The sequence below is a fragment of the Silurus meridionalis genome, chromosome 3, assembly GCF_014805685.1.
Source record: "Silurus meridionalis isolate SWU-2019-XX chromosome 3, ASM1480568v1, whole genome shotgun sequence".
NCBI classification, from domain to species: Eukaryota; Metazoa; Chordata; class Actinopteri; order Siluriformes; family Siluridae; genus Silurus; species Silurus meridionalis.
The window spans coordinates 25,363,462-25,380,607 of record NC_060886.1 but is presented as its reverse complement, the minus strand read 5'-3'; the positions used below and the strand labels follow the sequence as shown (position 1 = coordinate 25,380,607).

General features: G+C 41.5%; 1 protein-coding gene across 1 annotated transcript in view; it reads right to left on the bottom strand.

Moving 5' to 3' along the window:
• Positions 1–16,389, bottom strand: part of LOC124383133 (plakophilin-4-like) — an 80,644-nt gene extending 64,255 nt beyond the window's left edge. Inside the window, 2 exon segments of the mRNA XM_046845525.1 lie at positions 12,784–12,917; positions 16,257–16,389. Of these exon segments, the coding sequence (XP_046701481.1) occupies positions 12,784–12,917; positions 16,257–16,272 (150 nt within the window). The 5' untranslated portion in view covers positions 16,273–16,389.
• Between the last annotated feature and the right edge of the window lie 757 nt (positions 16,390–17,146).

Below are 17,146 nucleotides of genomic sequence, written 5' to 3'. Positions count from 1 at the left end.
AATATAAGGCCTGTTTGTTTATGTGTAAGAGAGAAAGAGAAAAAGAGAGAAAGACAGGCAGAAAGCTCTCAGGTTTTTTGGCAAGAAATGTGAAGAACCGGCCGGCGTCCCGGCTGTTTGTAATTCCTCTCAGAAAAGCCCTGAACCTGTCTGACAGCCCTCGTGTTGTCTCCATTACTCAAATCTCTCTGCAAACTCGACTCCAACCAATCATGAACGAAATCAACCCAAACACACACACACACACACACACACACACACACACACACACACACACACACACGGTAAAGAATGTTACAAAGCTCCAGGTCAATATATAACCGAGAAACATTGAACCCTGAGGCTAAAGAAGGTAAATGCCACATCACCTAAACATACAAGAAAACACAAAGTGATATGAGCTGATATTGCCCTTTGCAATTAACTTTTTCTCGAGCTGTAAAACGCCCTTGGTTTCCACATATCAATATGTGTGGATATAACGGTGGTATCTGCATACCGACGTTAAGTAGCAATGATGCCAATGCTGGAAATGACACCTGGAGGAAGGTTTTGAACTGAAAGTGCCGGAAAAGCGTATACTTGGTGCTAATTCAAGATTCGTGACATGAAAGAACAGCAAGATATATTACCTTGCCATCCAACATAACATTGTCTAGAAACTATAAATATATATGTATTTATCTATTTAATTGTGTTTTTTTTATTAAGAGAGATTTTTTTTTTTTTTTTTGGGGGGGGGGGGGTGTTATTGTCAAATATACAATACAGCACAGTCAAATTCGTATTCTTCAGTCAGACTGCAGACTCGGCTTTAAGGCACTTGATAGAGCCTTAATTATTTTGTAAAAGGAAAATAAAGATACTTGTTACTTGAGGGGTGGGTGTGTGTGTGTGTGTGTGTGTGTGTGTGTGTGTGTGTGTGTGTGTGTGTGTGTGTATAGACAAGATCTCAGTTCATCACAGGGCACCAAGTAGACACATGATTTCACCCTAAGGGGCAAATTAAAGCAGCTAATCTGCTTACTATCATGAAGGAGAGCAGAGATCGCAGCCGAAACCCACTTGAACATGGGTGGAACATGGAAAATCTTATACTCGTTCAGTAACACAGACTCATGAGTGAATTAGAATCCCTGAAACTATATGGTGGTGATTTTACCTGCTGTACCAATGTGGAAGGGATTAAGCCATGTCGTAGTCCTTAAGGTACTAAACAGACATTTCTAGCCCAGAGAGCAGATTGGATACAATCATTAAAATGTCATTAATAAAGAGCCAACAGCCTGCTCACTCAAAGGAAGAAAGAAACAAAGTGAGAGAGAGAGAAAAGGCATCGTCTGGCTTTTTTTAATTGTTTTTTATTTCATTACACATGTCCGTCCATCCTCTTTACCCGTCATCATTGCCGTCTTCCACTCCATCGGCCTCCGACATCCACCTCTCTCACATCCTTTCCCTCCTCCTGTCTCTACCCTATACCCCATCACGCACGACAGGGCCTATTATCCGCCGACGACGGCGACGATGGTGCTGTAGTCACCCGCTGTGAGGAAGCATCACAGAAATCAATCCGTGTCTCTGCTGAAGAAAGAAGAATGCCTCTCGCGCCGGCGCCGCAATTCAACGCGAGCACTGGAACACACGCAGAGATCGATAGCGGGGCACATTGGGAAGTGTTAGCCACGCTGCACGGAGCTCCTATTTCTCTCCTCCGGCGGGGGAGAACACGCACCGAGCCCAGGGCTACTATTACTGTAGAGAATGAGGTGGGAAAATGGGCAGGTAGCTAATAACATCCTGCTGATTCAGAGCAGATCCTGCTGCCATGACAGACCGGAGGGGTTTACAGCATGCTGGAGACCTGCGATGCTTCGTACGTATGCAGGTTTAAAATAAATAGGCAACACAACAGGAAAAGGAACACAATTTAAACACAGAAACGTGGAGCTCGTGAAGGAAAGCAACCACAGGACTGTTTTTGACGTTTTTATTTAAGCGCCGCTCACCATTATCACCGCTGATTACAGTTACATCATTCAGGAATATAATGATTGATAATGAAGCTCGAGTATACTCCCTGCCTAATCGTGCCTGATTGAAATAATTGTCCAATAACTATAAAATACAAATGGAAAACATCACAATGTGTAACTTTTTTTTTTATAACTGGCACATTTGCTCTAAATCTCCTTTAAATGTAAAATTTAACTGTTGGATGATGGAGAAACGAATGATGCATCCGGACAGGATGGCGATTCACCACAGGGCATGAAGACGACACCATTTTACAACAAGGGCCAAAGTAAAAAACAGCTATGTTGCTTACTGGCATGGAGGAAAACAGAGGTCCCAGAGGAAACCCACAAATACATGGAAAATCTCATAGTCGTGCAGTAACACAGACTCGTGAGCCAATCAGAATCCAGCTGTACCACCGTGCAAGGTTTTATTTGCAGGGAATAGACGTGTGTTAGGACTCTTAAGGTACTAAATACGCAACAGGAAAAGTGATTGTCACAGAATACGACAGCCAATCAGAAACTTTGATGCAAATACAGGCATTTTGGAGGAGGGGCTACTATTTGAAGTTCCTGCAGTACACAGTAAAACTGTAAAACAAAAAGAACACAGGGAACAAAGAAGCACACATAACTAATCTAACAACACATTGTTTTGAATCTACTACAGTTGCAGACCAAAAAACATTTTCTCAGACATTTCATAGATCTGTCATTTTGAGCCATTTTTCACTAAGCACTAAGAAAAAACAAAACAAAATAAAAAACAATTCCAAGGTTAAACCAATCTACAAAATAAAACTCTTGGCCTTTTTTTATTTTATTGTGAAATAGTCAGAATGCCAGCAAAATGATAAAGTACACAAAGCCAAGAGTAAATAGATGGAAGTAAATTATTGTTTTGAATTCAAGGTAAAAAGGCACAGAAATGAAAATCAAGATGTTTAGGAAATTTGAGCACGTTCTGGCACTCATCCATTTACAAATCATCCAGCCACCCATACTAAATTGACAAAATTATTGAGACCTCTGACTTTCCCGGCCATATGTGCTGCTTCTCGGCACCAAACTTCCCAAAAAGTTGAAGGCATAAGGGACTTGTACACAAAGCCAGCTCCATGATTATATGCTTTTCATGGGTTGAAGTGGAAGATCATGAGTGGCCTGCTATAGAGCTCTGACCTCAACCCTTTTAAACACCTTTGGGATGAATGTGAACGCTGACTGCACCCCAGACCCCCTCACCTACATCAGTACCTGCCTTTACTAACACCCTTGTGGTTGATGAGCACAAATCTCCACCATCTAATGGAACATCTTTCCAGAAGAGTGGAGGTTAAAATAATGGGATGTTCAAAAAGCACTTGGAAATCGTACTAGTCGGATGTATAATCTAGAGATCTGGAACCCAAATGTCACCCATTTGCATTCGTCTTATTATTAATGTTTCTAGCCTCAGAAATCTGTTCTTTATATTTGCTCCATTACATCCACCTGCAGCTCCGAACTAACAGGTCGACTCTTAAGATTAACATGCACCATGTGCAGCTCTTGCAGCTCCCAGGTATTAACGCGTGTGCATGTGTGTGCGGGCGTTCATTCATTCTTGAGTGCTAGTACATGCTGAATCGCTAAAGCCACAGGCAACATCAAAAAATGTGTACATTTCTTTTCTGGTTGTGTCTCTCCATCTACCCAGACTGCTAAACGAATTCCCACTGGCCGGTGTTCATATTACTGACACTGACGCAGCTTCACCCTGCCAGCTGCTGCTTTGTAATAAAATTATGATGTTTTCACTGCAAAAACTAAATTATCTCCTTTTCCTCCCTCTGTACACAGAGTAGAGTTTTTTTTTTTCCTGATGGTCAGTGGTCCATAAGCCAGGCTGAGCTGAAACGGTCCAGAGCGCACGGTAAAGATAAAAGCTGCAGAATCTGAGCTTAGCCGTAATTAGTGACCTGGTTTGACCCGCACCAGTCATGCCAGTGGAAACTCGAGCACTTGAGACTTTTCCTTTCATATGCTTACTGATGGCTTTTTATGCCCCTTTTTCTTACATTCTGATTTGACTTCTATTTTTGAATCATTTAGGCACGGACAGCCAGCAAATATGGGCTGGAGAAACTCGCGCACACACCCGGCTAGTGCTTTTTGGGCTGGACTCCGATGGAGAAATCAACAGCTTAGAGTACGCTCAAAAGCCTGTGGTTACCTCGTACTCCTCTGAGGCACGAGAGAGCGTCCCAGATTGTGCTCTTGTAGACTCTCGGCCATGGACTACACCATGATCAGAGCTCGGCCTTGTGATCTGCTGATGATCGGATAAAAACACACCCAGCTACGAGTGGAAGAAATCTCTGATTACACTGGAAGTCAAGGAAAAGTGTTGCGCCCTCTCAATAGTACAATGACGATATTTTTTTTATTTATTTACTTCCTTTTGCTTAGATGTCTTAACAGCTAAGGTACCACTTCCTTGGACTTTTCCTCAGAAGATCATTAGTTCATATTGCTCTGGATGAGGGGGCCTGCTTAATCCCATAAATGTAAATGTAGATACAAGTTGCACAAGAGAGAGTCAAGTCCCTGGAATGCCATGCTGTACAGAACACACTGTACACACACACACACACACACACACAAGTGTGAGAAAGAAACACAGCTCTGCAAACATTCCAAGTACAATGATCTCTTGCTGGGAAAATTCCCCAGAGGTGGAACAAGAAACACATAACTTTGCTTCAACCGAGAGATTAGAGAGAGTTCAGGTTAAATGCGCCGTCTCTAACGAGCAAAGTGTGAGAGAGAGAGAGAGAGAGAGAGAGAGAGAGAGAGAGAGAGAGAGAGAGAGAGAAAACAGTGAAAGGAGGAGGGAGAAGAAGCAAAATGGAGTGAAGCTGTTGTGTATAGCAGTGAGGAAAGATGAGCATGTTTAATAGCCTGACTGTGCCCCACCTGAGGTTAGTCAGTTATAAACCGTGTGAATCCAAATCAGACAGAAATAATAATAATAATAATAATAATAATAATAATAATCATCTGGGTTGTTCTGAACTTCAGACAGGACCAAACGCACGGCTGTTCTCGTTTACATGAAATACTCCGGTGTCTCTGGACCTGTTCCCTATCTGCCACATCTACACAGGATGATCACCACAAGACTCGAATTTCAACATGCTTTTCCTTGCTAAGAAAAGAAAAACTAAATCTGTTTACTCTGAACTTATGTATAATGGAGGTTTGATAGCGAAAGGATGGTCGTCGATGCTTCGTCACTTTTTTTTTTTTACTTGACGGTGGTCGTGAAGCTGAGAAATATGCTTTTGAGAGGGAAAAGTTATCGCCACACTTTGTAGATGCGTCTGGGTTCGTTCCTGTTTCAAAAGTCTCTCACATTCATGTGCTCTTTTAAATATGGCGTCATTCCTTCACCAAACGCCCCATTCACAGAAATGTGTATATGAATGAAAAAAAAAGAAAAGGATGACTCTGTCTTTGGTGTAACAGGTTCCTACACAGGTGCTTTCACGTTTCATTTGTATTTCCTATTAACCTGGATTTAAAAATAGTGGGAGGGACAGACATGAGAAGAAATGCTGGTAGGTATACAGTGAATGTGAAGCGGAAAGGATTTGTCCTGAAAAACATTCTGACGTGTTGCTCGCTAATAAAGTCAAATCTGCAATAGCCTCCAGGTTGCTTAGGTAAAAGAGGAATCTAATTCTTCAAGAAACGCTGAAACTGGAAAATAATTAACTTCGGTGTAATAAAAGTTTATCTAATGACTTGATTATCTTCGGATGTCAGAACGTCCCCACATCTACTCTCATACAGTCCCCTCTGTTATAGAATACGTTCGTTCGGACCGAATGACCTGAGGTACGAGAGCTCACAGCCCTGTAGCCGTAGCACATCCTGTGTAACTGAGATAAACTGATTACTCTCTCACGTGTATGAAATAGGTGCGTCTAGGCGTTTCTCTACAGGACCCTGTTGAGCACAGATAAACGCGTTATCCTACACCTCTGAACCTAAAGAAAGGTGTGTGATGGAGCAATCTTAAACAGAGTTCATAGTTCACCATTTTGGACTTAAACAAGACAAGGCATTGAAACACCTCATTTTGGAGGGGGGGAGGGAAAGATTCAAAAACAAAAAATCAATAGAGCAAGTATGAAAACTGTGAGTGAATCACTTCCCCGCACTTATCCGTTAGTTCACTAGGACAGATCACACAGATGGAACATTTAGTCTGATTGAATCGAACCCTGGTGTGTTTGTCTTCTCTGTGTGGTCCTTTTGTGCAGGTGAGAACAATCGCTATTGGGAGCAGACCAAAACAACAGGCCCCGAGACCACCAGCTGGTATTTGTCAACTCTAAAGCGGTTTGATGTGCACAGAGCACATACGAATCTCAAGTTCGGGTGCTGACACACTTTTGTCCCCAGTCATCAGTCATGAACATACAGTTATAATCCGAGATCACGGAATGAACTCGGCCGATCCGCAGTGCATCCACACACGTCTGTAATTGTTTAGCAAAGATTATATGCTCTAACTCAACATGTAATATGGACCATTTTGCCCATAAGGTGCAGATCTCATGTAATAAAATAAGGCTGCAGTGGACAAGCAGCTGAGAGATGTTGTACACTAGTCTCTTTGTACTCCTTAGCTACGACTACAGCCGGGGTAATCATGCATTAAAGCTTCTCAGCACAGCAGCCAGTTTCTCGGTCTCTTCTTTTTCCACCCCCTTCAAGCAAAGGAACTAAAAATAGCTAATGCGGGGACCCATTATAAGAATCTGCTTTTCAGATTTGACTGAAAAACAGCATCACACACACACACACACACACACACACACACACACACACACACACACACACACACTCCTTTCCTAGGGCATGAAGTTCAGGGTATGTGGTGTGGTGATACCACAGAGATACATGTATTGTTAGTTCTGTTAGGAATTCAGGTGTGGCTAAAGTTCAAGCCGACTTCTATTACCAGGCAAAATAAGGATTTAGCTTTGGCAGTGGCTTACAGTGATTATAATAGAGAACAAATATTATAAGTAATGTGAAATAAACAAACAGTAGGCAGGCTGGAAAGCCTTAAAAAAACTGTGATCATCATATAATCTGTACAATAATAACATGGGATCCTAACGTTGTGCCTGGTGAAGTGAATAACGCTGATTGTCTCTTCATCACGGCACCTGTTAGTGGGAGGAATATATTAGGCAACATTTTGTCCTCAAAGTTAACGTGTTAGAAGCAGGAAAAAATGGGCAAGCGTACAAATTTGAGCGAGTTCAAGTTGTGCTAAATTGTGAAGGCTAGACAACTGGGGCCATGTCCACACTAATACGATGCATCGCAAAATGGAGGCTTTAGACGTAGCATAGTGTAGATGAAGGCTGGGTCAGAGCATCTCTAAAACTACAGCTCTTGTGGGATTGTTCCCAGTCTGCAGTGGTCAGTTGCGATCAAAAGTGGTCCAAGGCTCATTGATGCACATGGAGAGCGAAGACTGGCCCGTGTGCTCCGATCCTGATGCTGTTATTGTTCGAGGGGTCAGGACAGTTTTGGCAGCAAAAGGAGGACAACACAATATTAGGCAGGTGGCTATAAATGTTATGTCTGATCGGTGCGTAATGATATGTCCACATAGCCTTCAGAACTGATCTGTAACAGGTTTTGTTGGGGAAAGAAAAGATCACCGATATACAACCTGTACCTTTTATATTCAAAATGATAAAAACAATAAATCAGTGAACCATCAAGTGTCCATTAGTGAACATTTGATAACCCCAACTATTGTAGTTCCCAATGATGGAACTATAATGAATGGACATTTGGTGTCACTGATGAGGAAGGGTTCCCTCCTCTCATGGTTTCTTCATTATACCATCTCAGGGAGCTTTTCCTTGCCACTGGCTCAGTCATTTGGGATGAACTAGTTATCTGATGATAATAATAATAACAACAATAATAATAATAATAATAATAATAATATTATCTAAAAGTTACAATTATATTTGTAATCTATATTCCGCAAAGTTGCTTTGTTCTCATTATTAAAAGTGCTAAACTGAATCGAACTGAATTAAATACAGTAACCTTTGAATGTTCCAGTTATCTGCTGATAATTGTGGCTACTTTTAATGATTACATTTATATCCCCTCTGTTTGTTACATGATCTTATACACTGTCCATCTATGCTGCTCTCGAGCGGGTGATCCCGAGGTCTTGCCTGGCTCCGGGGCAGAGCAGTGCATCCTGTGCCGTGGCCGTTGCCACAGTGAGCGTATTTATCCATCGTGGGAGTGAAAGCACAGTGGGAGGCCGTCACAGGGTCGCTGCAATGGAACTTGCACGCCGGTATTCACCTGACAGCACTTGGTACTTCATGTGCACTCGAGTGCTCTTACTTTACAGCCGTCTTTAAAAGGAGCGTTTCGCAACACACCCGTGTGATCGGCTTCACACAATCGGACCCGTTTCTCCCTCGGTGTCTCCAAGGTTACTCTGACATTAAACACAGACAAACACTGGGCACTGCAAAGGAAAAAAAAAGAATGCAGACCTTTTAACTAAAAGCGCTAAACGCTGCTAATTAACAGTCAGCGAGGAGAACGCGGTGCTCGTCTTCTCTGCTCTAAAAGGCCTTTGATTATGTAAAATTAAATATTTGCATAAAGTAAAAAGCAAACTTAGAAGAACTTTCTTCCTGATTCCAGATTTTCTGCAGCCCCAATAGGAAGCAACATTGATTTCAGCAAAAAATAAATAAAATAATAAATATATATCAAATCACGATGATGCCATTAACAGGCAGCGAGCTAAAAGATATCTGGGTGGGTGGAATGACATATTTCCCCTCTCCCCTGTCAATCACAGTGACACTGGCCAGTCGTGGGCAATTGGGCTTTCCTAAAGGGGGTGTTACGCGGCCTTGTGATCAACTGCTGGTTGAGAACTGATACAGCTGTCTGGCTTCATGTGTCTCAGATGATCCATGTTTTAACCTTCACCCACCAAGAACCAAAAGAGGTGCAAATTCAACAAGCTGTTGATGGTAAAAGGCTGTCCTACATAACAAGAGAAACCTTCTGCAATGGCATGCTGTTCCTGATGCCAGTGCGCCAAAGTTCCTGCTCTGCTGAACCAGTTTAGTTAGTGAAACCAAAATGCTGTTTATCTGGAACCGAGAGCCAGTGACGATGTCACTAATGACCTATCCACCATTATAAAGTGATGTAATCACAGAGAGATTTGAAGAATGATTGGGGGGAAAAAATCTAATGTGATTTGTTAAGATTAAAAAAGCTCTCTACATAATTCATCATGCTACAGATATGGGTATAAAATATAAAAAAAACTAATTGTCTATTGTGACAAGGCTGCAAAGATCTTTGGATGGTAAAATCTGTTCAAGCTAAAAGTGGTGGTCATTATTACGTTTACGGGGTAAACACCCCCTCTGATCGCGTCATTGTGCTTCAAAAGGTTTGCAGTATGGTGTTTGTTGTGATGGGATAAAAGTGATATCCAGCACTGTCTAAAGCTCTTTCCATTCAGGAAGCAAAGCCTGAATAGTAGGAAGGAAGCTTCCAAGCTCATTTTCAAATCAAAGTTTGAATTGGTTATAAGTGCCAGAGTCACACTCACAACCTCTTAAAGCAAAACATCTGGATAAAGCAACAGGTGTTGGAGAATTTGAGGTGAATATTTGTCTTCCTCTACACTAGTCTTTTATTACTCAAGCTGGCTGATTGGACATGATTTTATATTTGGGCTGGAGCAGATATACCCCAAAGCAGAACAAGCGTGTCTTTCAAAGAAGATAAACATTTGCCCTGGGTTATGTTACTAATGTAGCGAAGAAAAACACCATGTATTACTGCTGAACATACACAAATTCATTTTGCTGCCCAATTTCCAACCAAATCCTGGTGCTCTACACCAGGGGTATCCAAACACCATGGACCAGTTTCCTTTTGAAAAATATTCTTGCGGACTGGACGGTGGTTGGGGCTTTATATAAACAAGCCTCAACCACATCCGGTCACACAAACACAGTGCCCGTCAAAAGTTTTATTTTTGAGACGTGTTCCTTCTGTTAACATGCAAAAAAAAAAGGCAAAAACACAGAAGAATTTGACAGGGAATGAATGGAAGACGTGAGTCCAAATTTGTCACTTTTGTCTCTAACAGAAGACGTTATATAAAACTGAGAACAGGGGAGAAGATGTTCGCACGCTGCGCCACACCCACAGCCAAACATGGAGGTGGAAGCTTAATGTTCGGGCTTTGTTTTAAAGCAGGGAAAGTTGGAGACTTATTCCAGGTGAAAGGAAAACTGATCCAAAATTACTTCCATTCCATACTTCAGCGCCAGGCAACTCCATCTGGACCGTTGTTAATTGGAACCAAATTCACCATGCAACAAGAAAATGAGCCGAATCATACGGCCAACCTCTGTATGTGTTATTTAGTGAGCAAACAGTCACCTAAATCCTGTTGAACTGCTCCGGGATAAAGCGGATCACAAGCAAGAAATCTCCAAATAGTGAAGATTTTACAAGAGGCATGGCAAAGTAAGGGAGGAAGGTCAGGATTAACATCTGCACAGTTATTTGTTTGGTCAAAATAACTCTTTATACTGTTAAATGACCCTGGTTTGTTGCATAAAAATTAAAAAGAAGATGCACAGAAACATTTCCAGCCAGAATGTTCTTGCCATCCAGTAGCAGCTGTTCTACGGCCTGGTACTTGTTGTGACCTGGTGGTTTGAGACCTCTGCTTTATGAACAAAGGAAATCTGCCGACTTGATGAAAAAATTCTGATTGTTAGCTTGAAAAAAACTGCAGCGAATCAGGTCATGATTTTTCTGGAAGGAAAAAAGAAGTAGAAGTGCTCTGCAGACGCGGGAGACGCAAAGCCGAAGTGGCAGGAACAAAAAAAAAAAAAAAACGGAGAGATTAACTGTATAATGTCTGTTCAGCTTAACGCACACTACAGTCTCCCCTGTCAACCAGTGGACGAGCAGCACATGCAGGGTGGAGGAGCAGAGTTCCAAATAAATCCCACAAAACACTTGTGGATCGGCTCCACACACACACACACACACACACACACACACACACACACACACACACACACACACACACACACACATTTATATAAAAGCACAAGCAGAGATCCTGAGAAACTACTCCATGTTTGGGCATTGAACAGAGAGAGAGAGAGAAAGAGAGGGAGAGAGAGAGAGAGAGAGAGAGAGAGAGAGAGAGGAGAAAGTATGGAAAAGAATGAACGCAGTGGAAGGCAACAAAAACAGAAGATTAAAAATAGACTCACTCTGGCCGTACTCATGTCTGGTTGCGCACTGCATGTTTACAGCGTCCAAAGGATCGCACAGCAAAACCTCTCGAAAGCGCACCAAGAAAGCAAACGCACACTGTAGCGCTCCCTTTCCTCGCATAGAGACCTCATCACACAACACCACACCCCCTACCCCTCCCCTCCTCCCCCCTCCCCGCTGGGTCTTACTTCAGCCCTCGCTGAACTTTGAAAGAGATTAGTTTACAGTCTGAAAAAGCTCGAGAGAAAGACAAGAATTCCCCGGGAGCCATGGTGCTCAATGTCCCTGTTCTTCACTGCTCTCCTCTCTCTCTCTCTCTCTCTCTCTCTCTCTCTCTCTCTCTCTGCATACGGTATGGAGAGCAGCTTCCCAGGGATAGAGGAAGTGACATGTCCAGGTGCTTGACGACGCACTGCAAGTCAACAACAGGAAATCTGGCCAAGCGTCAGAGAGGAAGGACGGGTCTTAAAAAGGGAAAGGGAAAAGCAAAAAAAAAAAAAAAGTACCCACCCCTGTCTGAGTAAATAAGATGGGACTTGGATTGAAAGCAGCAGGCAGGGTTAGTCACAGTTTCCTCCACACACAACGCCGCTGCCACTCTCTCTTCCTTTCCCAGTCACCTTCAGGCCAAAACCAACAGCAGCCGCACGGGATTTATGAGCAGGGTGCGGCTCGGAACGGGAGCTCGCCGTCCGCTCGTGTCACAAATCCAGCAAAAACACCAGGTTCGCGGAGTTTCTGCGCGAATCCATGAGCGAAGTACTTTCTACACAAATACATGCACAAAGACCATGACTTCTCCAAACAAGACGATAGATAAAACAAAACAAAAAAAATAAATCTACTGGCTTTCATTCCTTCTCCTTAGCTGCTCTTTCACTCCAGACTGATTTATGCACATCTTCATGACCGAGATTCTTTTTATTCTTTAATATTTCCACCCAGAGACCCAAAAACCACTCAAACTGTTTTTTAAATATTTTGGACAACAGTGAATTCATTTTGTAGTTTGGGAGCTACAGATATAGAGCAGTTATGGGAATGAGGTTTAGTGAGGGGAAAAAAACTAAACAAAAACAAACAACTTCCTAAAAGAAGCATGACATCAACTCGATCCATTCAAGTGAGCAGCCAATCAGACTTATACCTATAATATCTATAAAACAACCAAAGAAACCAAAGAAATAATCAAGTCGTGATGGTAACTCACTGATCCCGGAGATCCGTGGAGCAAATATTGAAGACGATGGCTTTAATTTGAAGTAAATGTGCGATGCAGATGTGCAAGACGAGACTGGAGCTCGGAGTGAGTGAGTGAGAGACTGTGTGTGTGTTTCTGAAAGATAGATTGATAGAGAGAGAGAGAGAGAGAAAATGTACTTACTTGTTCTTTGACAGAAGCCAGAATATTGTTGGCGGTGCTCTCAGATGCCATGTTGTGATTGGCTAATTGATCTTTGATTGGCAGCAGAAGGCCCTCCTCCGACACAGGGCTCGGCTCAGGAGCGGGCATTCCTCCTGCACATACACACACAGACACACACACATTAAATTCAAGCACAAGCACAAAACACATTCCACTGAATGTATTTAGGTGCTCAAGCTGAAAGCTGGAATGAATACATATGTTTCTTTTGCCCTTTTTCTCAGACGGTAGACACACACACACACACCTTAAACCTTGAACGCAGGACTGATGATTTACTCTGACAAATTTTCTAAATGATAGACTACAAACACCACTCAGCTCACAAACAGGCAAGCAAGCAGTTTTCTCTCTCCTTCTCTTTCTCTCTCACACACACACCTGTAAAGACTGCTCATATATATATATATATATATATATATATATATATATATATATATATATATATATATATACACACACACACACACACACACACACACACACACACACACACACACACACACACAGCAACAGAAAGACAATCCCTCACATAGGTTTTAAAACATTCAGCTAGTTTCCTGGTGCAGTCCTCATTTACAGTCAGCTGCACTTAAACCCCAACAGAAATCAGAACTGGTGGAAATCATCAACATTCATTCACAGTAGCGGCACAGAACTCCTGATAGTGCCAACTTGGACCATCTTATTTTTAATTTTAAGTACATCTTAAGGACAAACGTTTGTGGACACCTGACCACAAGATTCATATGTGCATATTGTTCAGCCCATTCCACACCAAGTGCCTATTTATTAGTAATAATAGGTGTTAATAGTAGTAGTAGTAGAGGTGGTAATAATAGTAATAATAGTAGTAGAGGTGGTAATAGTATTAGAAGTAATAACAGAAATAGTAATCGTAGTAGTAGAGGTGGTAATAGTAATAGTAGTAAGAGTAGTAATAGTAATAGTAGTAATGTATAGTAGTAGTGGTGGTTATAGTAATAGTAGTAGCTGTGATGGTAACAGTAGTAATAGTAGTAATGTATAGTAGTAGTGGTGGTTATAGTAATAGTAGTAGCTGTGATGGTAACAGTAGTAATAGTGGTAGTAATAGCAGTAACAATAGTAGAAACAAGACTATCTAAGAAGCCTGTTAGGTCTGCAGAGAGCTCAAAGTATTTAAAGCAGGTCACAAAGCGACACTATTTACCCTAAATATAACATGGCTTAAATGACAAGGTCACTGAGCAGGAACAGACGACACGGATGCCAATTTATTTTGGTTCATGTCCCTAAACATGACCCATCCACTGCAACGCTGCTCCCTTGCTACTTTATTCAGTATTCTTTTATTTATGTCTACTATATATTGCACTTGACTTTGTCGTTTTATCTTAACCTAGGACCCTTGAGATGGAACTCGTCTGTTTTCCCTAATAAAGAAACAGCATAAAATGAAACGATGTGTGAACCCGCTGCTCGTGCACAGGTCCGCTCCTACCTACCGTCTCACCACTACTCGAAAGCAGGGAGAGAATCAAACATTAAACAATGTCTTATTTGTTGTATTTACGAGTTACAGTGCCACATAACTCAAAGACTCAAAGCTGCTCTTATAAAAGTGCCATCATTTACAGCCTCGAACACATTAGAGCATCTGCTGGTGAGAAACCGGGCCATTATACAGCACTAGATGAGGAAGAAGAGCAATGTGTTGGCTAACACGTGTTAAAGAGTCTGGTCAGAACAACAAAAAAAAAAAACATTCATAATTCAGCTTGAGGGCTTTTATTTTTATTACCAACATTAGGTGCGTTATTCAGTGTTTTGCTAATGATTACAAATTACCGCTATAGTCACAAATACCTATAAAAAAAATAAACAGCTACACAAATAATTGTCCCCTGTATCCATACTGGTACAGACCCCTTTCAATTATTTTAAAGTGACTTTGTTGGAAAATATTTTGTAAATCCCTGGATAAGGTGAAGTTTTTTCATTTCCTGATTATTGATCCAACTCAAACATTTGGCTATTATTTTGTTCTCATTCCCTATGCATTTATATTACTTTATCTCTAACTCCTGACACTTTTACTCACAGCCTGACCACTGGTCTTTCAACAATGTGGGTTTTATTCAGAAAATGTGATAGCAACTGTGATGAGGAACGGGTAGATGCCAGTGGTAAAGTAATAGTGTTGTCATTAAGACAAGTTCTTTCACTGGTGTAACCCGGCAGCTTTCACATCACAGGCGCTGAATACTTATGCAAGAAAGATATTTCGGTTTTTCATTTTTCATAAAAATCTTGTAAAAAACAACAACAAAAAAAAGCAATATAACCTAAAAAGATTTGTTGTTTTAGAGTAAAATACTGAACAGAATGTAATTGCAGTGCACTGTTTGTAATTCGGTAACATGAGTTCATTGGTCAGGGGTCGAAACACTTTTGCAAGGCACAGGAAATTGAAATGCTAGTTGGTGTAATCGTTTTGCCTTAAAAGGACATCCTTTCTCCATCTGAAGAAACAATCTTCTGAAACAATCGTTTATTGGAATGGTGTACATCATGCTACAGCAGGAACCTCTGTCCGAGCTGCTGTTAATCAAGTTCAATGACTTCTGACAGATCAGATTTCAGAATTGTGAAAATATATTCTGGCCACGTTTCCATGCTAATATTGCCCAAGGACATGCTAGGCTTCAAAAACAGTATTAGAACTGTACATAGTGAATTCTGCAGAGACGACTATGCTGAGAGAATAGCGTTAATGATCCTTTTCGTTTAATGTCCTCCAAACATACTATTTACAACTTCAACCTTAGAGTAGAAATATTCAAGGTGGGGGGAAAAGAAAGCTTTATTATCTCATCATTCAAATTTGTCTGATATAAGCATTACCTTCAGCACAGATCTAAAAGTGTCGGCGCAAACGCCTTCTCGTTTATACATTCTTTATGCCTTCTCATCCGCAGGCTGTGTGATTCAGCTCTGCTGGAGAGATCAAAAGTACGTCTGATTTGAAGACTTGTTTGGCTAAGTGCACTTTAATTTGTGCACATGCACACATTTTCTCATCTTCTCTGACGCATTCAGATCGTTGCATGTTGCGGTTCAAGTGAGTGTTAAGTAGAATTTAGTGTTGCAAGAACGGCCGCCCGCTCCGTGAGTACTTAAGCGATGAATACACAACTCGACACACCTGCGTTTTTCTTAAAGGTAAATTTTTTTTTTTTAATTATTGCAAAAATGAGCATAAAAAAAACCCCTCATTACTTCCATCCTGTAGTCAGTTTCTATACGGAGACATTTTAAGGTCCACCATGCACTAGTTTCCTTGAGAAACACACAGCTCTCGATTCGCTCTGGATCTCTCATAAACATAACGAATTTGAGTCCGAGATTCCTAGCTAGCCTCTCCTGATGGCATTAACGAGTTTACTCACGCTGCATGTTCCCCATAATCCCCCTGTGAATCAGGCAGGAGTTTTCCAGGGAAGAGTTTGACGAGGAGAAAACGAAGCAGGACAGGCACTCCGAGTGCGAGTGTGTGTATGTGTGTGTGCGTGCATGTTGTGTTCGTCCGTTACCTGCCTGGCAGGTTCCACAACCCAGTTCCATTTTTTTTTCTGACTGCAGATAAGTAACAAAATGCAGCTAGTCTTTAGTGAGTGCACAGCAGACCTACAGGATGGCTTGCGCCTCTGCTAGAACTGCTAACATATTGTAGGCTCATACTGACAGACTCGAAGCTTACACGCGCACCATCATCAGCCGAGAGCTCGGGCCCAGATTACTCTGAGTAACACGATAACGCTGCGCTGCATGACCAACTGGGTCTGGAAAACTCACTCGTTCATCACTGTTATTCCTTTTAAAGAAGGAAGGAAGGGAAGAAAATGTCACAACAATACAATTGTATATGTATAAATGTATATAACACCACCAACATACTCTATATGGACAAAAGATTGTGGACACCTGAGCATAAGATTCATAGATGCTTTTTTGAATATCACATTGCCTCTCTATTCTCTGGTATAATTCCCTGTTCCACTAGATTTTGGAGCATGCTTGTGGTGATTTGAGCTATTTTTTTAATTTTATTTTTGTAGCTGCACGGATGTTGGTAAAGGCAGGAACTGATGTAGGTGAGGTGAGGAGACCTGGGGTGCAGTCAGCGTTCACATTCATCCCAAAGGTGTACAGTAGGGTTGTAGTCAGAGCTCTATAGCAAACCGCTGAAGATCTTTAACGCCAAAAGCTGGATTTGGGCACTTGGGTATTGTATATCTTATATATATATATATATATATATATATATATATATATATAT